General features: G+C 39.0%; 1 protein-coding gene across 1 annotated transcript in view; it reads left to right on the top strand.

Moving 5' to 3' along the window:
* The window catches only part of EZR (ezrin), a 142,440-nt gene that overhangs the window by 87,139 nt on the left and 30,713 nt on the right, over window positions 1-24,588 (top strand). Inside the window, exons 4-7 of the mRNA XM_053710652.1 lie at window positions 1,846-1,941; window positions 3,675-3,949; window positions 4,388-4,471; window positions 11,545-11,691. Coding sequence (XP_053566627.1) covers window positions 1,846-1,941; window positions 3,675-3,949; window positions 4,388-4,471; window positions 11,545-11,691 — 602 coding nt within the window. The remainder of the gene's footprint in view (window positions 1-1,845; window positions 1,942-3,674; window positions 3,950-4,387; window positions 4,472-11,544; window positions 11,692-24,588) is intronic.

The following is a 24,588-nucleotide window of genomic DNA, read 5'->3' on the forward strand; positions in this document are numbered from 1 at the left end:
ATATTTATATATATATATATATACATACACACACACACTCAAAAACACACACACACACACACACACACACACATAACACGGAAGGGGACTGCACTCCAAGACCGAACTGGGTATACATCCCATGACCCAGCAACATGCTCAGCCCTGGGTGCTCAGTGGCACTCACAAAAAGCTGTGCTGTCACAGGCAGTTAACCCCAGACAGGAGTGGGTGCAAGAACCATAGGGAAATTACAAAACAAATTAATACAACACATAGAGAAAACCCTGCACTCACCAGCAAGCTCACAGTAAAGATTTAAAATCAAAAATGGAAAGGTTAGTTACCGCATTTGGCCAAATGGGACAAGCTCAGGTATCACGTCAAGGTCCTTTCCAATACCTGAGTCCCTAACACAGACACACAATGCAAGCTCTCAAATACAAACAAACTGGGAACAAGGGAGGGGTGCACAGGCTTATGTAATCACCCAGAAATATACAAAACACGGAAGGGGACTGCAATCAAAGACCGGACCGGGTACACATCCCATGACCCAGCAATATGCACAGCCCTGGGTGCTCAGTGGCACTCACAAAAATCTGTGCTGTCACAGGCAGTTAACCCCAGACAGGAGTGGGTGCAAGAACCATAGGGAAATTACAGTGAGTGCCAATGAGCACCCAGGGCTGAGCATGTTGCTGGGTCATGGGATGTGTACCCGGTCCGGTCTTGGATTGCAGTCCCCTTCCGTGTTTTGTATATTTCTGGGTGATTACATATGCCTGTGCACCCCTCCCTTGTTTCCGGTTTGTTTGTATTTGAGAGCTTGCATTGTGTGGCTGTGTTAGGGACTCAGGTATTGGAAAGGACTTTGACGTGGTACCTGAGCTTGTCCCATTTGGGCAGATGCGGTAACTAACCTTTCCATTTTTTTTTTTAAATCTTTACTGTGAGCTTGCTGGTGAGTGCAGGGTTTTCTCTATGTGTTGTGTGTGTGTGTGTGTGTGTGTATATATATATATATATATATATATATATATGTGAGTGAGTGAGAGAGATAATGCACACAAATTCCTGATAATCGCGTGAAACCATAATCCCATGGATACTAACCAATTGCTAACTAGTTCAGAACTATAATACAAAGTGTGTATAATCAACATGTTTTGAATATTAAATGGACATTGTAGTGGAGAAATGAAATGCTATTATTGGTTATAACATATCATTGTAGTGACCCTACCACTTTATGTATTTAACTGCCACAAAGTGGTTAAACACATAGTTAAAGTGGAACCTGCCTCTAACCCAATCAGCAGTGACAGTCGCACAACGTGTAATTTTTATGCTATAACGGTCCATTCATTTTTTCTGGCTCTTGTAGCAGTACAAATATGGTGATACATTGTAAAACATAGAGGAGAATTACTAATGATGCCATTAACATTGATACACCAATAACAAATAATGATATATATATATCTCAATAACACATCGCTCACAGACACTCAATAAGAAGTATATGTTCAATTAATTTCTCTATAACATTTATATTTATAGTTATTCTCATATTACTTACTCAACTCATATCAATAATCACCATTTACAGATAACTGGTAGTAATCTATTTCATTTACATATAACTAAAGTGCTGCTTGCAATAAAAGAGTTCCATATGTGATCATGTGTGCACTCCTATATAAACATATCTAACAGGGATGTGCAATTACATGTGTACATTGGTGGCATTTCTCTTTAATATCATTTTTTTAATTGTTTTGGTGTGTGTGTGTATACAAAGTGTAATGCATGTGTATAGATATACATTTTGGACTTTTTAATGACCCAAAATTCTTATTTCAGGTGGTTAAGACAGTGGGCCTACGAGAGGTCTGGTACTTTGGCTTGCAGTACGTGGATACTAAGGGATTCCTCACATGGCTGAAACTTGATAAAAAGGTAATGTCATATACAGGTGCAGAGTCCAGAATGCATTGCAGGATTCCTGAGACAGTTGTTCTTTCGCCAGTCATGCTGTAACTGATTTAACTTATGCAAACACTGTAAATTACAAATAAGCCTTTATCTAATAAGTCTGGCATCCACAAGAGGCTTTCTCTGGATTGATAAGATTTTGCAAATAGTAGGAGAATATCACCTAGTAAATTCTGCTAGATTAAGATGTTCCCAACGAGATCTGTGATACAGAAATATGCCTGATGTTTACCTGTTACTATGGCAAAGGTCATGTGTTTGCTAAAACATTTGTCTTAAAAGCTTACTTATTCTAATACTTGCATAAGGGTTCATTGTTCTTTGAGTCTTGTATGTCATATTTGTTGGTTGTGATAGAACACGTTGCTAGAACATATTCCTATCTTTGATTGTTAGGTCTATTTTTATTTTACCATTTGCTGATCACAACTTATGCAGATTGTCAGTTGCTAAACAACATTGTATGTATTGTAAGAAATTTTAATTTTAGAATAAACACTTTTTTTTTTTTCTTGGCCAATTTATGTTGCTTGGTATTCAGTATTGCATACATCCAAGGCTTGCTGTCTGTGCAAAGGTGGCATAATAGGCCCCTAACTTTTCCTTAACTTTAAAGATCTCATACATAAGTGCAAAAGTGATGTCCATGACAGTATTCTGTATACAGTATGCTACTTTAATGCAGAAGTGGCCTGTAAATTTTGACATGGTGGGGTGTCCAAAAGTTCACCCCTTTTTCAGACTCCACACACTGGGCTAGATTACAAATGGTGCGCTAAAGTTAGCGGGGTCACTATAAGCAATACCGTCCCCGCACTAACTTGCGTGCGTATTACAAGTTGAAAGTAAATGGGTGCGCTTAAGCACAAAAAGAATTTGCGCTTGTTGGGTTAGCTCAACTGTAGATCTGGCATTAAGTGTAAGGGTTAAACAAAAAAGTGCACCAAACACAACATAAATACATTTAAATAACATATATATATATACACAGTATAGCCCGGCCCGACCGCGCCATTATACACAGTGCAGCTCGCTCCTGCTGTCAGACAGAGCAGGAGCGAGCTGCACTTATAGTGTTATGGCGCGGTCGGGCCGGGCTGTGACTATACAGCTGGCCAGATGCGCTGTGTGAAACAAACAGACCCGCTCAGAAGAGCACAGAGAGCGGGTCTGTAAAACAGACGTTTTTTAAAAAAATTAAAAGGGTATATTAGGTTTTACAAAGTTTGGCTAATATAATGTTATATAATTCTGCACTATGTGCAGAATTATATAACATTATTTTTGAGGTTTACTGTCCCTTTAATAATATTTTTTAAAAAGCCGTAACCTGAATATTGTCAGACCTTCTGCCAGTACCTAAGATGGTGGTGACCAGTGGGGGGTGAGGGAGGGAAGAGAGCCGTTTGGGATCAGGGAGTGGGAGGTGTCAGGTGGGAGGGTAATCTCTAATCTGCATCCAAAATTAACTTTACAAGCTAATTGATTAACCCCGTCACTGCCAGGAATTTCATGAAAGGTGCACAGCTGCAATTAGCGGCATTTTAATTCCCAAAAAGCAATGACACTAATGTAGTGATGCTAAAGGTAACATTATGATGATGCCTTTCCTAGAATTTTAACTTTGAAATTCAGCTCACATGTGAATGGTTTATACCTACCTATATATAATTATGTTTTGTTTTCCCATTGTGCAGGTCTCAGCACAGGAGGTTCGAAAAGAGAACCCTCTTCAATTCAAATTCCGTGCCAAGTTCTTTCCTGAAGATGTTTCTGAAGAGCTCATTCAAGATATTACCCAAAAACTCTTTTTCTTGCAAGTCAAAGATGGCATTCTGAGCGATGAGGTCTACTGTCCGCCAGAGACGGCTGTACTCCTAGGGTCATATGCTGTTCAAGCAAAGTTTGGAGACTACAGTAAAGATGTTCATAAGTCTGGGTACCTGAGCTCAGAACGCCTTTTGCCACAAAGGTGAATACAAAAAAGAAAATTTAAATCAGTATACTGAAGCCGAGGGGATCATCAATGCAAAATAGGCTGTCATATATGTATATAAACTGATTTAAATGCTGCACTTTCATATGCATAGTAACATTTTTACAAGGACCTTCTAGTCTTTTTAAATGACCCATATTTAGCAGCATTGATATCGAGTCGTTTACTCTGACCCATATCTAGTATTCTCACAGCATTCTAGTTGCAGTGTGTGAAATACATTATGGAGCATTTTGTTTCTTCAGTGTTATAAACTCATGGTAAGACCTTGCCGGTCTGGATAAAGAGTTTTGGGTGGGTTTTTTTTTTCAAATAAATCTTTACAAGCACTAAAGGATATTTTAAGTAGCAATTTTGGACAGAAATGTAGTAGTAATCAAATCGTCTGTACATATTTTTTTTTTTTTTTGGTAGAGTCCTGGACCAACACAAACTTTCCAGAGAACAGTGGGAGGAGAGGATTGAGGTTTGGCACTCAGAACACCGTGGTATGTTGAAGTAAGTATGTGCTGAGGTTTTTATGTAGATCATCTTAGCCTGTGAATTAATGTCACCCTAATATTACAAACACAATTTCCAGAATTGATGTAATTTAACTGTTGTTGTTTTTTAACCAATAATACACCAGATTACAAGTGGAGCAAATTTGATAGTGAGCGGTGCAGTATTTTGTGTTTAGCCTTTGCTCGTAAAAACTCACAATCTGTTATTATAAGTGGATGGTTGACATTTTTACCTAAAGCATCTTAATGCTGGGGAAACTATTTTTAGTGTGCCCTATATCTTATATAATAGACAGTTCAGAAAAGTAAAGGTTTAACATTGAAAAGAAGGCTTTGTGGCAGAATTAAAGGGATATGGTATATGGCAAAGAGTAAGAATGGGAAGAGGTAAATGTGGTGTGTGTGTGTGTGTGTGTATATATATATATATATATATATATATATATATATTCATTCATACATATAGGGGCCAATTTATTAATGTGCGAGCGGACATCGATAAATGCTCAGCATTTATCATTACACAAGCAGTTCTTGTGAACTGCTTGTGCAATACCGCCCCCTGCAGATTCGCGGACAATCGGCCGCTAGCAGGGGGTGTCAATCAGCCTGATCGTATAGGATCGGGCGGATTGATGTCTGCGGCCTCAGAGCAGGCGGACAAGTTATGGAACAGCGGTCTTTAGACCGCTGCTTCATAACTTCTGTTTCCGGCGAGCCTGAAGGCTCGCGTAGAAACAGAGGCATCAAGCTCCATTCGGAGCTTGATAATTCGGCCCCAAAATATGTGTTTGTGTGAAGTCTTTTATGCTTAAAGGGGTATTCTACTCCCGAATTGTTGTTTTAAAAGATAGATAATCCCTTTATTACCCATTCCCCACTTTTGCATAACCAACATGGTTATATTAATATACTTTTTACCTCTGTGATTACCTTGCCTCTGTAGACAGCCCTCTTATCCCAGAGCTATTTATTTATTACCTATTGACTTGCATTTTAGCCAATTAGTGATGTGTCCTGTACAACTCCATGGGAGAGAGCACAATGTTATCTATATGGCTCACATAAATTAACATTCACCTAGATTACGAGTTTTGTGTTAGTAGCTATGCGATGCTAACGAGCAGTTTATGCTCATTTACAGACAGCGCTGGTATTACGGGTTTTTACAAACCCGGCGTTAACAGACAAAATGTGAGCGTTAAGCAAAATTTTGCTCCACATCTCACTCCAATACCAGCGCTGCTTACATTAGCGGTGAGCTGGTTGTGCGTGCTCGTGCACGATTTTCCCATAGGAATCAACGGGGAGAGCCGGCTGAAAAAAAGTCTAACACCTGCAAAAAAGCAGCGTAAAACTCAGTAACGCAGCCCCATTGATTCCTATGGGGAAATAAAATGTATGTCTACACCTAACACCCTAACATGAACCCCAAGTCTAAACACCCCTAATCTTACACTTATTAACCCCTAATCTGCCGCCCCCAACATCACCGCCACCTACATTATACTTATAAACCCCTAATCTGCCGCCCCCGACATCGCCAACACCTACATTATACTTATTAACCCCTAATCTGCTGCCCCAACATCGCCGACACCTACATTATATTTATTAACCCCTAATCTGCCACCCCCAACGTCGCCGCCACTATTCTAAATGTATTAACCCCTAAACCTAAGTATAACCCTAACCCCCCCAACTTAAATATAATTTAAATCTAAATAAAATTCATATCATTAACTAAATTATTCCTTTTTAAAACGAAATACTTACCTATAAAATAAACCCTAAGATAGCTACAATATAACTAATATTTACATTGTAGCTAGCTTAGGGTTTATTTTTATTTTACAGGCAAGTTTGTATTTATTTTAACTAGGTAGAATAGTTATTAAATAGTTATTAACTATTTAATAAACTACCTAGCTAAAATAAAGACAAATTGACCTGTAAAATAAAACCTAACCTAAGTTACACTAACACCAAACACTACACTATAATTAAATTATTTCCCTAAATTAAATACAATTAAATTAAATTATCTAAAGTACAAAAAAAAACACTAAATTACAGAAAATAATAAACAAATTACAAGATTTGTAAACTAATTACACCTAATCTAATCCCCCTAACAATATAAAAAAGCCCCCCCAAAACAAAAAAAGCCCTACCCTACACTAAATTACAAATAGCCCTTAAAAGGGCCTTTTGCAGGGCATTGCCTCAAAGTAATCCGCTCTTTTACCTGTAAAAAAAATTACAAATCCCCCCCAACATTAAAACCCACCCAATACCCCCTTAAAAAAACGTAACACTAACCCCTTGAAGATCACCTTACCGGGAGAAGTCTTCATCCAACCGGGCCGAAGTCCTCAACGAAGCCGGGAGAATTCTTCATCCAACCCGGTCGAAGTGGTCCTTCAGACGGGCAGAAGTCTTCATCCAGACGGCATCTTCTATCTTCATCCATCCGGCGCGGAGCGGGTCCATCTTCAAGACATCTGACACGGAGCATCCTCTTCATCCGACGGCTAACACTGAATGAAGGTTCCTTTAAATTACGTCATCCAAGATGGCGTCCCTTCAATTCCGATTGGCTGATAGAATTCTATTAGCCAATCGGAATTAAGGTAGAAAAAAATCCTATTGGCTAATGCAATCAGCCAATTGGATTGAAGTTCAATCCTATTGGCTGATCCAATCAGCCAATAGGATTGAGCTGGCATTCTATTGGCTGATTGGAACAGCTCAGTTAGTAAATGCCCTGACTACAAAAAGCCTGTTTAAAAGCCGATTTGGTTAATTCCGAGAGCGAGCGCTGAAAAAGTACTTTGAGTCCCACTGGGGGAAAGGCGCTATATAAACACTAGTTATAAAAAAATATGTTAACAAAAAAAGAAACACATCGTTTTAAACAGCAATCAATTTACTTGTTTTCAAAATGACCATTTAGAATTTCTCAGAGAGATGAGGGAGTAGACATGTTTTGAACTTTAGTAGCCAAAGGAGAGCTACTAAAATGGTATATGGTCTAAAATATAAAACGTACAAAGAAATGCTCTATGGTCTGACGTGATAGAAACCTTCAGATATATGAAGCTACTTAATAAAGTAGACGCTGAAAGCATTTTACACAAAAAAATAAATACCAAACCAAGGGGTCACAGCTTTAAAGGGACAGGAAACCCCAAAATTTTATTTCATGATTTGGATAGAGCATACAATTTTAAACAACTTTCCAATTTACTTATTGCCATATTTTGCTTTGTTATCTTGTTATCCTTTGCTGAAGTAACAGCATTGCACTACTGGCAGCTAGCTGAACACATCTAGTTATCCAACCACAAGAGACAAATGTGTGCAGGCACCAATTAGCAGCTAGCTCCCACTAGTGTAGGATATGTGCATATTATTTTTCAACAAGGGATACCAAGAGAACAAAGCATATTTGAAAATAGAAGTGAATTTAAAAGTGCCTTTAAATTACATGCTTTTATCTGAATTTAGCAAGGTTAATTTTGACTTTCCTATCCCTTTAAGTTAGAGGGTGGCAGATTCAGGAGAAATGTGAGGAAGCATGTGTTACAGGTGGCAGATTTACGGTAGGAACTTCTAATAGAGGTGGTTAACACGAGGACTGTAAAATAATTAAAAAAAAATGTCTGGGACATGCATAAGGCTATCCTAAGAAATAAGTAACATATAATATGGGTAGACTTGATGGGCATTTTTGGTTCTTATCTACCGTCAAATTCTATGTTGAAATGTTTCTATGTAATTTGCCTCTTCTGAGCATGAGCAAAAGAGTCTTACTGTCTCTCTTGCATTCTGTAAACAATAACCTAGCTCAAGTTACTCTATAAGATTTATGACATCAGGATATGCTTTCCTGCTGAGACCACAGCCTCCTTGTAGGACTGTGTCAGGAAGTAATGGACACTGCACAAAGTTCAAAAAAGGCAAAATCCTTTTAAAATGAGTAATACACATTTCAATGATTTCTATTAAGTATAACCCCCTGCTTTAGTGGTTTTTTTTTTATTACAACAATAAACAGACGGGTTATATACAGTGGATATAAAAAGTCTACACACCCCTGTTAAAATGTCAGGTTTCTGTGATGTAAAAAAATGAGACAGATAAATAATTTCAGAACTTTTTCCACCTTTAATGTGACCTATAAACTGTACAACTCAATTGAAAAACAAACTGAAATCTTTTAGGTAAAGGGAAATAAAAATAAAAAACTAAAATAATATGGTTGCATAAGTGTGAACACCCTTTTGTAACTGGGGATGTAGCTGTGTTCAGAATTAAGCAATCACATTCAAAATCATGTTAAATAGGAGTCAGTACACACCTGTCATCATTTAAAGTGCCTCTGATTAACCCCAAATAAAGTTCAGCTGTTCTAGTAGGTCTTTCCTGACATTTTGTTAGTCGCATCCTACAGCAAAAGCCATGGTCCGCAGAGAGCTTCTAAAGCATCAGAGGGATCTCATTGTTAAAAGGTATCATTCAGGAGAAGGGTACAAAAGAATTTCCAAGGCATTAGATATACCATGGAACACAGTGAAGACATTCATCATCAAGTGAAGAAAATATGGTGCAACAGTGACATTACCAAGAACTGGATGTCCCTCCAAAATTGATGAAAAGACGAGAAGAAAACTGGTCTGGGAGGCTGCCAAGAGGCCTACAGCAACATTAAAGGAGCTACAGGAATATCTGGCAAGTACTGGCTGTGTGGTACATGTGACAACAATCGCCCGTATTCTTCATATGTCTGGGCTATGGGGTAGAGTGGCAAGACGGAAGCCTTTTCTTACAAAAAAAAACATTCAAGCCCGGCCCAAAGCATACATCCAAACCAACAAAGGAATGGCTTCACCAGAAGAAGAATAAAGGTTTGGGATGGCCCAGCCAGAGTCCAGACCTGAATCCAATTCAAAATCTGTGGGGTGATCTGAAGAGGGCTGTGCATAGGAGATGCCCTCGCATTCTGACAGATTTAGAGTGTTTTTGCAAAGACGAGTGGGCAAATCTTGCCAAGTCAAGATGTGCCATGCTGAAAAACTCATACCCAAAAAGACTGAGTGCTGTAATAAAATCAAAAGGTGCTTCAATAAAGTATTAGTTAAAGGGTGTTCACACTTATGCAACCATATTATTTTATTTTTTATTTTTATTTCCCTTTACCTAAAAGATTTCAGTTTGTTTTTCAATTGAGTTGTACAGTTTATAGGTCACATTAAAGGTGGAAAAAGTTCTGAAATGATTTATCTTTGTCTCATTTTTTTACATCACAGAAACCTGACATTTTAAGTATTTTTAGTATATACTATTATTTCTTCTTTCTCCAGCTAATGTTTGCTTTATGAAAGCTAATTGATCTGTCATGTTTACAAGTGTTATGTGCAAGGGCTGCAACAACTAATCGGCAAGATTGATCATAAAAATAGTTGTCAAAGAATCTCATTATCAATTAGGTGGTCAGCGATTAGTTGGTTAATTGCACAGCACCAGCTGCTTCAATCCGATGAACTCCTGCACATGGTATTGTGCAAACATTTTTATTTTTTTTTTATTTTTTCTATCCGATTAATCGGATGATTATTGTCCGATTAATCGGATAGAAAAACGATTAAAAAATAAATAAATTCAATTTTTTTTGCACAATCTTAGTTGCAGTAGATCATCAGATTAAAGCAGCTGGTACTGTGCAACTGACCAACTAATCGCTGACCACCTAATTGATAATGAGATTTGTTGACAGCTATTTTTATGATCAAACTTACCGATTAGTTGTTGCAGCCCTATAACTAATATATTTAGAGAGATTCTGCCTTTAAGATATCCCGTGTTCTGTTTTTTTTTTACCTTCAGTGGGAACTGTTTTGTACTCTAATATCATGTTGTGCATAAAGCAGCAGTAGCTTACTGTTCTGCTTTCTGTTTCCTTTGTAAACCAATCCTAGCCTTGTCTAGATAGAACTGCATTAACCGTGGAGGGTCCAGTCCTTTGATAAAGCTCTGGCGCTGCAAGGTCATTTGATATTTTCCAAAAGCTTTATCAAGTGCCATAATTTCCATATTTACGGGTTGGAACAAAGTACCTTTTATCAAGTGCCAAATAAGCATTGAACTGACACAAAGACATCACATTTGTCATTGTGGTGTAATTATGATTTCATTAAAGTTTTCATTCTCATTGTTTGGGTGCCAGTGTTCACATAAAATTATATAACAGAAACCTGGTGGGCCAGCCTGGCTGGGATGCCGTGGCCCAAAACCAGTGTAAATAATTAAAATTTTCATGATTAGTTATTAATATAAATATACACTCCCAATTATGCTCAAATGTTTGTGTTTAATTTATTTTATTGAGCAATTGGTCATTTTCAGCACACACACCAGTTCCTATAAAGGAAAAAAAAATGTACATGCTATAAAGTTCTCAGGCATTTATATTTTATTGGTATTAATTGTTATTATTTTTTTTAAAATGGCTTGTTATTTGATATATTTTCCAAATCTTTTTAAGGTACATTAAGGGGGAACATTTATTAAGCTGCAGGCAGACAACTTCTCAGGTAGAGAACTTAACCGTCTGCATTCACCACTTGCAAGGCAGCATCATGTGACAAAATTTAAAATTGCACAAGAACTCTGATGAAATCATGCACCTGCTCTTGAGTAATTGGTTGCCTGTGAGTCACTTTGAATGAGTTTGGCGTGATTTATGGCGAAGAGGATTAGAAGTAGGAACTGCTTCTTAAATTGGCAGTTGCAAGCGTGCTCATGTTCTGTACGTCTCAAAAGCTGTGAATGCAGTTTTATAAATTTAAGTTTTAAAATATAGTTTATTTATTTTTTGTATTATTTTTTTTAAATATGTTTCTGATGACACATAACATGCTTAACATCAGCAATTGCCTCTGAACAGCCCACACGTGGACCCATATTGCAACCGCTACTTTAAACTACTACTTTAATATATTCTTTATAACTTTATAAAAATTGCTGAATGTATCTTATTTTCATTGTTGTATGTTAATCTTGCAGGGAGGATTCCATGCTAGAATATCTCAAGATTGCTCAAGACCTGGAGATGTATGGAATTAACTACTTTGAAATTAAAAACAAAAAGGGGACAGACCTTTGGCTGGGAGTGGATTCTCTAGGCTTAAATATTTATGAGCATGATGATAAGTAAGTAAAACGGAATTGAGTGAATGTATTTCTTTAAATAAGCTTGCATTGATGCTGTTATGCGTTATTTCCGCATTCTCTACAAAGATAAATGAGCACAGATGTAATATGTGACAATCGACATTTGTATTTGAGTCATTTTTTAGAAAGCGCTAAAACGAAACGCATCAGATGGCGGTAACATATAGGATCAGTTTTAATGGAATTAAATAAATAGTACATTTTGCAGATTCCCTCTGCTGATGACTGCATTTGCTTAATACTGACAATTTACATCTGTTATCAATTTGGCTTAGTTCTTTTGGTATCCTTTGTTAATGAGTAATCTTAGGTAAGCTCAGGAGCGTGCACATTCCTCTAGCCATCTGGCAGCAGTGTTTACAATATTGTTTATAGCCATAGACTGCTAAAGACATGTGCACAGTCCTAAGCTCATGTCAGCCTACCTAGCTTTTCTCTTCAACAAACAATATCGTGAGAACAAAGCAAATTTGATAATAGAAGTAAATTAGAAAGTTATTTTAGATTGCATGTTTAATCCAAATCATGAAAGTTAAATTTTTACTGTCCTTTTAAAGGGACATTGTAATGCAAAGACAAAATGCTAGCATGTTACAACTCTTATGCAGGAATTAGCTAGTGATTGGTGTCTACATGCGTATGCCACTTCTAATTGAATCACTGGACGTGCTCAGGAGCTCCAATGTGCTGTGGCTTCTGAACGAAAGTCTTTAACCCCTTAGATAATATGCTTATAAATAAGAGAATTTCATTTTTTCATTAGATTGTCGCTTTAAAAAAAAAAAGAAGAAATAATGTCATCATGACAGACATATGTCACATGTCTGGTGTGAGTTAGGGTAGAAGGATCTGCAGTACCTTCACATAGATTGGTGACCTGTCGCCTGTATTGGATTTGAAATATTGAGGTGCCAGTAAATGTGCTTACAAGAGTCCCTTTCAGTTTCTGCATTCTCTTATCTGCTCTAGAGAAATAAAAAGCTTGATATAAAGTAATTCCTTAACAAGCTGCCAGGCCCTCAAATTCCACCCTGTAAAGAAACAAGGAGTGTCTGTATGCAGGTTATGTAACAGAAACTGACAAGATTTTTCTTCTTCATTACTTGAAATACTGGATCCCGGTCAGTGTCACTATGGAGATACAAACAGGTTTTTCAGGCTGCCAGCCTACAGTATGAAGGATGGAGCAGACAAATATTTATGCAAACTTAATTGCCCCACATATGTTTAATTTCTGTTTAGTGAAGGAAGTTAAAAATATTGTCACATTTTTTTAAATATAAAATTTGAACACTGTGTAACTTGTTGTTTATTTAAGATTCCAGTTAAAGCGATATCAAACTCAACATTTAGGGGCCATATTATCAAGCTCCGAATGGAGTTTGATGCCCCTTCAAACAGCAGTTCTAAAGCAGCAGTCTAAAGACATTTTTTTTTATAAAATATGATGAATTTTTTTTTAAAAACACACTTTCTTTTACAAGATGAGTCCACGGATTTCATCCTTACTTATGGGATATCGCCTCCTGGTCAGCAGGAGGAGGCAAAGAGCACCACAGCAGAGCTGTATATATAGCTCCTCCCTTCCCTCCCACCCCAGTCATTCTCTTTGCCTGTGTTAGTGAAGGAAGAGGTAAAGTGAGGTGTTAGTTTAGATTCTTCAATCAAGAGTTTATTGTTTTTAAATGGTGCTAGTGAGTACTATTTTTCTCAGGGTAGAGCATCAGGTGTTTCAACAATGGGAACTGAGGAGATTCTACATTTTCGCTTCACTCCCCATGCTGGTGCTGCCCTGCTGATGGTCTTATCAGATATTACATAAGGCCCTATTTGTCCCCACAGATCTACAGGAGGTGATACCAAGGGACCTCTTATTTGTGTCGGACAGTTTCATGTAGTGATCAGCACTGCGTTATGTACAGTCTTTTTATTCTGGGGAGACAGCGTAGCTCAGAACAGACTGGATGTTAATTGCTGCAACACAAAAGGTGTAATCAACTTGCAAAAAGTTTTATTTGCCTAGCTGTTTCATCTCTTATACTATCTATGTGTATAGCAGTGGGTTGGTGTGCATATATGACCCGATTTCATTAAGGGGTCAGAAACGGTGAGACTGTGACTCTATTGTCATTTTATCTGCGGGCTGACGCTGGGGACTGTTTGGGAGTTCTTACTCCGTGGGTTACATTTATTTATTGTGGGCCAGTGTTGCAACAACAGTTTTTTGAGGGGACACATTGGTTTATATTGCAAGTCGGGTCTGCCTGACATTGATATTTCACATGCGGTTTTCTATGGGTTTTTCTGATAACGCCCACGAAGGGCAGGACTTACGTTCACGCTCTTAGCCGCGCACTTGCTTTTCCGGCTTCCGACAGTCACGGAGGGGTATTTCGAAGCTCCTGTGTTTACTGTGTCCGCTTGGTTTCAGTTGATCAAGATCACAAGCGGACTTAGGCAGCAGTTCACGGAGGGCCTTTTTTCGTTGGTTGTGAGGTAGGCGCCACAGCAGAGCTGTGGCTTGGTGCAGGGGTTATTTTTAGTCATAACATAAAAAGGGATATTGTAACCTTAAAGGGCCACTGTAAGTAAATATTTTCTATTCCTGTTACTCACTACCCCAAATACGCTTTTTATCAATAGCATTTCATTAACATATCTCTACTGTATATCAGAAATTTTGTCTGCAAATTTAATTGTTTTCCAAACCCACTCCGTGGGTATCCTTTGCTCTGTACCAATCCGTTTACAATACCTAGGTTTCAAAATGGCGCTTTAAACACAAAGTTATTGGTTTAAGTATTTTGAACATGCAGTGCTGAAAATAGAGGGCAGGATAACGTGACATCATCGGCGAATAAAAGATATAACTTTTAGAACGTTATGAAACATCGTTTTGGAGAAAATATAGGTCAGTAGGTTTTAATTAATGTTTATTAACTTTAATATGTTAGTTGTTTAGCTTAAAAATTATAACAGAAAGTAATCCTTTAAGGTTGTGATTAGGTTCTGTTATAACAACTTCCTATTTCTACTTGTTGCACGTTTGCAGTAAAATTTGTATCGGTTTAAATTTTAAAGGCACAGCACATATTTTGTCATTTCATTTTTTATCTATACCACGACCAATATTGCACTTTGTTTTTCTTTTTATCATGGCTGACCTACTGGAACATACTTGTTCTATGTATTTAGCTGCCAATGTGGAACCCCCTCTTACATTTTGTCCCTCATGTACTGAGAGGGCTTTACAATTTAAAGATCAAATTTTCTTTAAGGCTAGCATATCTGAGGATGCTTCTCAGCTTGATGAGACTCAGGGTATGCCGCAACTTTCTCCCCAAGCGTCACAGCCTTTAACACCTGCTCAGGCGCCATCAACTGCGTCCACCTCATTTACTCTACAGGATATGGCGGCAGTTATGTCATCCACTCTTACAGAAGTTTTGTTTAAGTTGCCAGTGTTGCAAGGCAAACGTAGTAGAAGAGAGGACCACGTGGTCCAGGCGGCTTCTGACTCTTTGATGGCGATCTCCGAAATACACTCCCAGGGCTCTGAAGTGGGAGGTAGGGAGACTCTATCTGAAGGGGAATTGTCTGATTCAGGAAGTACATTGACCCAGACCGATGCGGACGTAATGTCCTTCAGATTTAAGCTTGAACACCTCCGTCTGTTGTTGCGGGAGGTTTTGCTGACTCTGGATGACTGTGACTATTGTGGTACCACCAGAGAAATTGTGTAAGATGGACAAATATTTAGAGGTCCCTTCTTATTCTGATGTTTTTCCGGTTCCTAAGAGAATTTCGGAAATTATTACATGGGAAAGACCGGGTATTCAGTTTTCATCTTTCCCTACCTTTAAGAAAATGTACCCTATAGCTGACGCCGTTCGGGATTCTTGGCAAACTGTCCCTAAGGTGGAGGGAGCTATAGCTACCCTGGCTAAGCGTACGACTATCCCTATTGAGGACAGTTGTGCCTTCAAAGACCCTATGGACAAAAAGTTGGAGGGTCTTCTAAAAAAGCTATTTATTCATCAAGGGTTTCTATTACAACCGACGGCCTGCATTGTACCAGTCACAACTGCGGCTGCCTTTTGGTTTGATGCCTTAGAAGAGTCTCTTAAGACTGAGACTTCTTTAGAGGAAATAATGGATAGAATAAAGGCCCTTAAGCTGGCAAATTCTTTTGTTACGGATGCCGCTTTCCAGATCGCCAAATTGGCGGCTAAGAATGCAGGATTTTCCATTTTAGCACGCAGAGCCGTATGGTTAAAATCTTGGTCTGCGGATGTGTCCTCTAAATCCAAGCTTTTGGCTATTCCTTTCAAGGATAAGACCATATTCGGGCCTGACTTGAAAGAGATCATTTCTGACATTACAGGAGGTAAGGGTCATTTCCTACCTCAGGATAAAACATCTAAGCAGAGGGGCAGACAGAGTAATTTTCATTCCTTTTGAAATTTCAAGGGAGTCCTCTCTTCCTCTTCCGTTAAACAGGAAGGGAATTTTGCACAAGCCAAGTACGTCTGGAGACCCAACCAGGCTTGGAACAAGGGTAAACAACCCAAGAAGCCTGCTGCTGCTCCCAAGACAGCATGAAGAAGCGGCCCCCGATCCGGGACCGGGTCTAGTAGGGGGCTGACTTTCTCTCTTTGTCCAGGCTTGGATAAGACGTTCAGGATCCCTGGATACTGGAAATCGTGTCTCAAGGGTATCAGCTGGAGTTCAGAAATTCCTTCCCAAGGGGAAGGTTCCTTCTTTCACGATTGTCTGTAGACCAGATAAAAAGAGAGGCGTTCTTACATTGTGTAAAAGACCTCTCCACTATGGGAGTAATTTGTCCCATTCCAGTACAGGGGCAGGGGTTTTACTCCAATCTTTTTGTGGTTCCCAAAAAAGAGGGAACGTTCCGACCCATTTTAGATCTGAAGAGTCTAAACAAGTTTCTCAGAGCCCCATCCTTCAAGATGGAGACTATTCGGACAATTCTTCCATTGATCCAGGAGGGTCAATATATGACTACCGTGGACTTAAAGGATGCATACCTTCACATTCCTATCCACAAAGATCATCACCAGTTCCTAATATTTGCCTTCCTGGACAAGCATTTTCAGTTTGTGGCTCTACCCTTCTGGCTGGCCACGGCACCCAGGATCTTCACGAACGTTCTAGGTTCTCTGCTGGCGGTTCTCAGACCGCGGGGCATTGAACTGGCGCCTTATCTGGACGATATTCTGATCCAGGCGTCGTCTTATCAACTGACAAAGTCTCATACCGACATGGTTTGTCCTTTCTAAGGACTCACGGGTGGAAGGTGAATCTAGAAAAGAGTTCACTAATTCCACAGCAAAGGGTTCCTTTCCTGGGAACTCTAATAGATTCTATATCCATGAAAATCTTCTTGACGGAAGTCAGAAAGTTAAAGATTCTGAATACATGCCGAGCCCTTCAGTCCAATCCTCGGCCATCAGTGGCTCAGTGCATGGAGGTAATTGGATTGATGGTGGTGGCAATGGACATCATTCCGTTTGCTCGTTTTCATCTCAGACCTCTATAACTGAGCATGCTCAGACAGTGGAATGGAGATTATGCAAATTTATCTCCTCAGATAGATCTGGATCAAGAGACTCTCTTCTTTGGTGATTGTCGCAGGATCATCTGTCCCAAGGGACGTGCTTCGGCAGACCCTCATGGGTGATAGTGACGACAGATGCCAGTCTACTAGGATGGGGTGCAGTCTGGAATTCCCTGAAGGCTCAGGGTGTGTGGACTCGGTCGTAGTCTCTACTTCCAATCAATATTCTGGAATTGAGAGCAATATTCAATGCGCTTCAGGCTTGGCCTCAGTTGGCTTCGGCCAAATTCATCCGGTTTCAGTCGGACAACATCACGACTGTGGCTTACATCAATCATCAGGGAGGAACAAGGAGCTCCTTAGCGATGACAGAAGTATCCAAGATAATTCGGTGGGCGGAGGCTCACTCTTGTTATCTGTCGGCAATCTACATCCCAGGAGTGGACAACTGGGAAGCGGATTTTTTGAGCAGACAGACGTTTCATCCGGGGGAATGGGAACTCCATCCGGAGGTCTTTGCCACCCTTATTCTCAGGTGGGGCAGACACGGAATTGGATCTGATGGCGTCTCGACAGAATGCCAAGCTCCCAAGATACGGATCCAGGTCCAGGGATCCTCAGGCTGAACTGATAGATGCCTTGGCAGTGCCTTGGTCGTTCAACCTAGCTCATGTGTTCCCACCGTTTGCTCTCCTTCCCCGGGTGATTGCTAGGATCAAACAGGAGAGGGCTTTGGTAATTCTAATTGCTCCTGTGTGGCCTTGCAGGACTGGTATGCCGATCTGGTGGACATGTCCTCCCTGCCGCCGTGGAAGCTTCCATTGAGGCAGGACCTTCTTATTCAGGGACCCTTCCATCATCCAAATCTAATTTCTCTGCAGCTGACTGCTGGAGATTGAACGCTTGATTTTATCTAAGCAAGGGTTCTCTGAATCGGTCATTGATACCTTGATTCAGGCACGCAAGCCTGTTATTAGAAAAAATTACCATAAGATATGGCGTAAATATCTTTATTGGTGCGAATCCAAGGGCTACTCATGGAGTAGGGTTAGGATTCCCAGGATTTTATCTTTTCTCCAAGAAGGTTTGGAGAAAGGGTTGTCAGCAAGTTCCTTAAAGGGACAGATTTCTGCTTTGTCTATTTTGCTACACAAGCGTCTGGCAGATGTTCCAGATGTTCAATCTTTTTGTCAGGCTCTGACTAGAATCCGGCCTGTGTTTAGACCAATTGATCCTCCTTGGAGTTAGAATTTAGTTCTTAATGTTCTTCAAGGGGTTCCGTTTGAACCTATGCATTCCGTAGATATTAAGTTATTATCTTGGAAAGTTTTATTTTTAGTTGCTATTTCTTCTGCTCGCAGAGTTTCTGAGCTTTCGGCATTACAATGTGATTCTCCTTATCTTTTTCATTCTGATAAGGTGGTGTTACGTACCAAACCTGGTTTTCTTCCTAAGGTTGTTTCTAACAAAAATATTAATCAGGAAATTGTTGTTCCTTCCTTGTGCCCTAATCCTTCTTCTAAGAAGGAGCGTCTGTTACATAATTTGGACGTAGTCCGCGCCTTGAAGTTCTACTTGCAGGCGACTAAGGATTTTAGTCAGACATCTTCGTTGTTTGTTGCTTTTGCTGGGAAGCATAGGGGTCAAAAAGCTACGGCTACCTCTCTCTCGTTTTGGCTGAAGAGTATCATCCGTGTTGCATATGAGACTGCTGGCCAGCAGCCTCCAGAAAGCATTACGGCCCATTCTACTAGGGCTGTGGCTTCCTCATGGGCATTTAAAAATGATGCTTCTGTCGAACAGATTTGCAAGGCTGCAACTTGGTCGTCTCTTCACACTTTTTACAAATTTGATACTTTTGCCTCGTCCGAGGCTGTTTTTGGGAGACAGGTTCTTCAAGCAGTGGTGCCTTCCGTTTAGGTTCCTGTCTTGTCCCTGTGTCCTATTGCTTTGGTATTGTATCCCATAAGTAAGGATGAAATCCGTGGACTCGTCATATCTTGTAAAAGAAAAGGAAATTTATGCTTACCTGATAAATGTATTTCTTTTACGATATGACGAGTCCACGGCCCACCCTGTCAATTTTTAAGACAGGTCTTTATTTTTGTTAACCTTCAGTCACCTCTGCCCCTTGGCTTTTCCTTTCTCTTCCTAACTTCGGTCGAATGACTGGAGTGGGAGGGAAGGGAGGAGCTATATATACAGCTCTGCTGTGGTGCTCTTTGCCTCCTCCTGCTGACCAGGAGGTGATATCCCATAAGTAAAGATGAAATCCGTGGACTCGTCATATCATAAAAGAAATAAATTTATCAGGTAAGCATAAATTTCCTTTTTTCTAACTTTGACCCCCAAAATCTGTTACACATCTACAACCACCAAAAAACTCACATGCTAAATAGTTTCTAAATTTTGTCCTGAGATTAGAAATACCCAATGTTTACATGTTCTTTGCTTTTTTTAAAGTTATAGGGCAATAAGTACAAGTAGCACTTTTCTATTTACAAACCATTTTTTCCCCAAAAAAAATTATCGATAGTTACATTGGAACACTGATATCTGTCAGGAATCCCCTTCACATGTGTGTGTATGTGTATGTGTGTGTGTGTGTGTATGTGTGTGTATATATATATATATATATATATATATATATATATATATATATATATATATATATATATATATATATATATATTTTAGTAGACAACCCAAAGTATTGATCTAGGCCCATTTTGGTATATTTCATGCCACCAATTCACCGCCAAATGCGATCAAATAAAAAAAATAATTTAACTTTTTCACAAACTTTAGGTTTCTCACTGAAATTATTTACAAACAGCTTGTGCAATTATGGCACAAATGGTTGTAAATGCTTTTAGAAGACAACCCAAAGTATTGATTTAGGCCCATTTTGGTATATTTCATGCCACCATTTCACCGCCAAATGCGATCAAATATAAAAAAAATGTTCACTTTTTCACAAACTTTAGGTTTCTAACTGAAATTATTTACAAACAACTTGTGCAATTATGGCACAAATGGTTGTAAATGCTTCTCTGGGATCCTCTTTGTTCAGAAATAGCAGACATTTATGGCTTTGGCATTACTTTTTGGTAATTAGAAGGCCGCTTAATACTACTGCGCACAACACTTGTATTATGCCCAGCAGTGAAGGGGTTAATTAGGTATCTTGTAGGGAGCGTGTAGGGTTAATTTTAGCTGTAGTGTAGTAGACAACCCAAAGTATTGATCTAGGACAATTTTTATATATTTCATGCCACCATTTCACCGCCAAATTCGATCAAATAAAAAAATGTCAACTTTTTCACTAACTTTGGGTTTATCACTGAAATTATTTACAAACAGCTTGTGCAATTGTGGTACAAATGGTTGTAAATGCTTTTCTGGAATCCCCTTTGTTCAGAAATAGCAGAAATAAATGGCTTTGGCATTGCTTTTTGGTAATTAAAAGGCCGCTAAATGCCACTGCGCACCACACTTGTAATATGCCCAGCAGTGACAGGGTTAATTAGGTAGCTTGTAGGGAGCTTGAAGGGTTAATTTTAGCTTTAGTGTAGAGATCAGCCTCCCACCTGACACATCCCACCCCATGATCCCTCTCAAACAGCTCTCATCCCTCCCCCACCCCACAATTGTCCCTGTCATCTTAAGTACTGGCAGAAAGTCTGCCAGTACTAAAATAAACGGCTGTTTTTCATTTTTTTTATTTAAAAAATAAATAAATATATATTCTGCTGTGTAAAACCTCTCCTTAGCTCCCAAACTTATTGACCCCTCCCAAATAGCTCTCTAACCCTCCCCCCACTAACTATTTCCCACCATTTTGGGTACTGGCAGCTGCCTGCCAGTACCCATTTGCACTTAAATGTGTTTTTTTTTTTTTTAAAATAACCACTTTTTTCTGTAATGTAGCTGCCCCCCTGCATACCCTACCCCCTCATAGATCTATTTTTAAAAATTATTTCTCCTCTCCCACCCACAACCGCCACCCACCACCCTCTCCCACCACTTTGAAATTGTTAAGTCTGCACGCACCCCGCAATCTTTTCCAACTGCTGGATGGAAGATTGCCAGCGATGGGCCGCCCACCCGCCTCCCTGCAGCTGCTCCCACCCACCAACGATCGGCACCATTGCTGGCCGATGCAGAGGGGGCCACAGAGTGGCCCTCTCTGCATCGGTGTGCCAAAAAAGTTATTGCAGTGATGCCTCAATATTGAGGCATCACTGCAATACCTTAGAAGCTGCTGGAAGCGATCAGGATAGTTTCCAGAGCTTCAAACCCCAGAGGATATGCCAGGCACGTCCTTGGACATTAAATAACCTCCAATAGAGGACGTGCCTGGCACGTCCTTGGTCGTTAAGGGGTTAATGACAAACACTGTGGGACTTTAAAAATGCCTGGGACAAGCATAAGGCTATCCTACAAACTAGATAAGTTTATACTTTTTAAGTTATATTGGGCAGGCTTGCTGGGCCTATGCCTCTTATCTGCCGTCAATATCTATGTTTCTATGTTAAGTACTGGCAGAAAAAATAAAGGTGTTTTGTTTGTTTTTTAAGATATATATATATATATATATATATATATATATATATATTATTTTTTTTCTGAATTGTAGGATCCCCCATTACGCCCCAACCTCCCTGATCCCGCCTCAAACAGCTCTCTAAGCCTCCCCCCTCAACCTATTGGCTGCCATCTTAGGTACTGGCAGCTGTCTGCCAGTACCCAGTTTAAAAAATGTGCCTATTTTTTATTAAAAAAATAAAATAAACATTTTCTGTAGTGTAGCTGCCCGACCTCAATACCCTCCCCCACCCAGATCCCTTTCCTAATACTTATAAATCCCTCTCCCTCCTTTGCTTTCACTCCAATGTCACTGTCCCATAGTGTAGCGGTCCTCCCTCCCCCGTGCGCGCTCCCGGACCATCATCCCCAATGACAGGGAATCAGCTACCAGCGATGGGCCGCTTACCCGCCTCCCTTCAAGCCCACCCACACCACCAATGATCTGCACCATCGCCGGCCGATGCAGAGGGCCACAGAGTGTTCTGCACTTCCATTTCTAACAGGAACTGAAAAGCTCACAATTTCAGAATGGAATTACAGGAAAAGGGGACACAATAAATAATGAAAGTTTTTTATATATATATATATACGATTTATCATTTTATATTAAGATCTCAAAGTGTTTAATGTTTCTTTAAGGCACTTTTGAAATATTACATAGAAAATATTTTTTAAAAATAAAATAAAATGGTTTAACAATTAATAAACATACTTTCAAATATATAGATATATTATATGAATTATTAGAATATTTTACAGTATGTTTTATATATATATATATATATATATATATATATATATATATATATATATATATATATGTATGTGTGTGTGTGTGTTTATTAATTACCCACAGCAGAGATAAAATGAACATACTCAGGAACCTTTTAAAGGACTGCAAAACAATGAGAGGCGTGTAAATGCTTTTAAAACTTGTATTTTATATATAGATGTTTTTCAGTTCAGTGCTTTATAATTATGAGTCTGTTTTTATCACGAGGTTTAAAAAAAGAATATTTCTGTATAAACATAGGGCTTGCAATTCCAAGTATTCACTTATAGTGGCAGGTTTTGCCTGCTGACAGTCACCCTATGTTCTCTGAAATTAATATTTATGTAAAATGAATCCTAGCTGTTAAAGAGAAATAGGGTGCCCATTTGGTAGGTGCTTATCACTACTGCAGGACTTAGGCTAACAAGCATTAGGCACATTTCCTGTGCTTCAGAACTGTCAATCACAGCCCATATGGGAATGTCTTGCCATATTGCCACAGCATAGAATATTTAATAAGACTAGAGTAGCCTGGTAAATGAGGTGCAGTTCCCTCTTCCTGTCAGCTGATTCAGTACCACAGATTGGAACAGTTTTATAAACTTTATAGAGTCATTCAGTCAAACCATAAAATCTGCACATCTTCTGTGTTAATAAAATTAGTTTTTATTATTTACCAAAAGAAATGGTCAACAGTTATTTGTACTATTTGGTATATGTAGAGTTCACATATACCACACATATTACAAAAACAAAGCAGAGGCCTAGAAAAGCCATTTTACCACTGTGTGTTCTTTACAACACAGGTTGCCAAGGGCTTTATTGGCTTACTTCCCAGTTTCAACTGTAATGCAGCTATGATTTCCTTTATTACCTTCTCTGTTCTTAGTGTTTTACTGTTCAAGGAGCACGTATGTTTCTGCAAGAAGAGAAACTGAGCTCAATTAGTTATATAGGTCTATCAGATTTGTTAATTCTGTGTATTTCCCCCAAATGTTTAGGAACGAATGACATTCATTTTATTGACATATTTATGGCTTGCATGGGAACTTTAAGGTAAACAATACATAATCCCCTGAAAAATACTTTATTCCTTCTTTTGTAAGCACTGAAGCACCAGATTGGCTGAGTGTGTGTATGCCGCCAATCCATTTGGATAGCTGTGGAAAGCACTTTTGGAGCTTTTTTTTGGGGGGGGTGGGTTCGGAGGGTGGTAATTCTTTCATCTTACAACATTCAAATGTAATGTCTGCTGTATTTCCACTCTTGTAAATTCTGTTTGTAGGCAGCCTCTGATTTCTCCATATAAAAATGTTTAATTTACAAGAAACATGGAGAAACTATAGTACAATGCTTGGTTCGCTATCTGCAAATGTTAATGCAGCAGGGTTTTTCAATGGAAATAATTGCAGTTGGATTGGGTGTTTCAGCAACTATGTAGCAATAAAGCCAGAGCTGCTTTTTTTTTTGCTAACGTATGAAAGTCTGAAGTAAAAAAATAGATTTTTAAATGACTAGAAAAAAGATGAAAGGGACCTTAAATTCAAGAATACAAACATTTATAAAGGCTTAAAATCAAGGCTATAAAATAATATATTAAAGGTAGCTTATACAGCTGTCAATCAGCAATACCCCATGACATAACTTGTTAAAGCATTTGCAGCCTGTATTATTTAGGGTATTTTAATATGGACAAACATTACTAGGAGATTTAACTTACCTATATCCTCTAACTAATTAGAGCACGTCATTTTTTTCTCTCACTACTTTCTATTGAACTATATGTGTTTTATGCTCAGAATATGTTCCCACTTGGGAGCCACAAGCACTGCAGCTCCTAAGCTGACCACACCATCTCATTGCCGATTGGCTCACCCTCGTGCTAGGGACCAGCATTTGTCTGTGTCTCCCTAATTAGACTCTTTGTTTTTCCCTT

The sequence above is a fragment of the Bombina bombina genome, chromosome 4, assembly GCF_027579735.1.
Source record: "Bombina bombina isolate aBomBom1 chromosome 4, aBomBom1.pri, whole genome shotgun sequence".
Classification (NCBI taxonomy): Eukaryota; Metazoa; Chordata; class Amphibia; order Anura; family Bombinatoridae; genus Bombina; species Bombina bombina.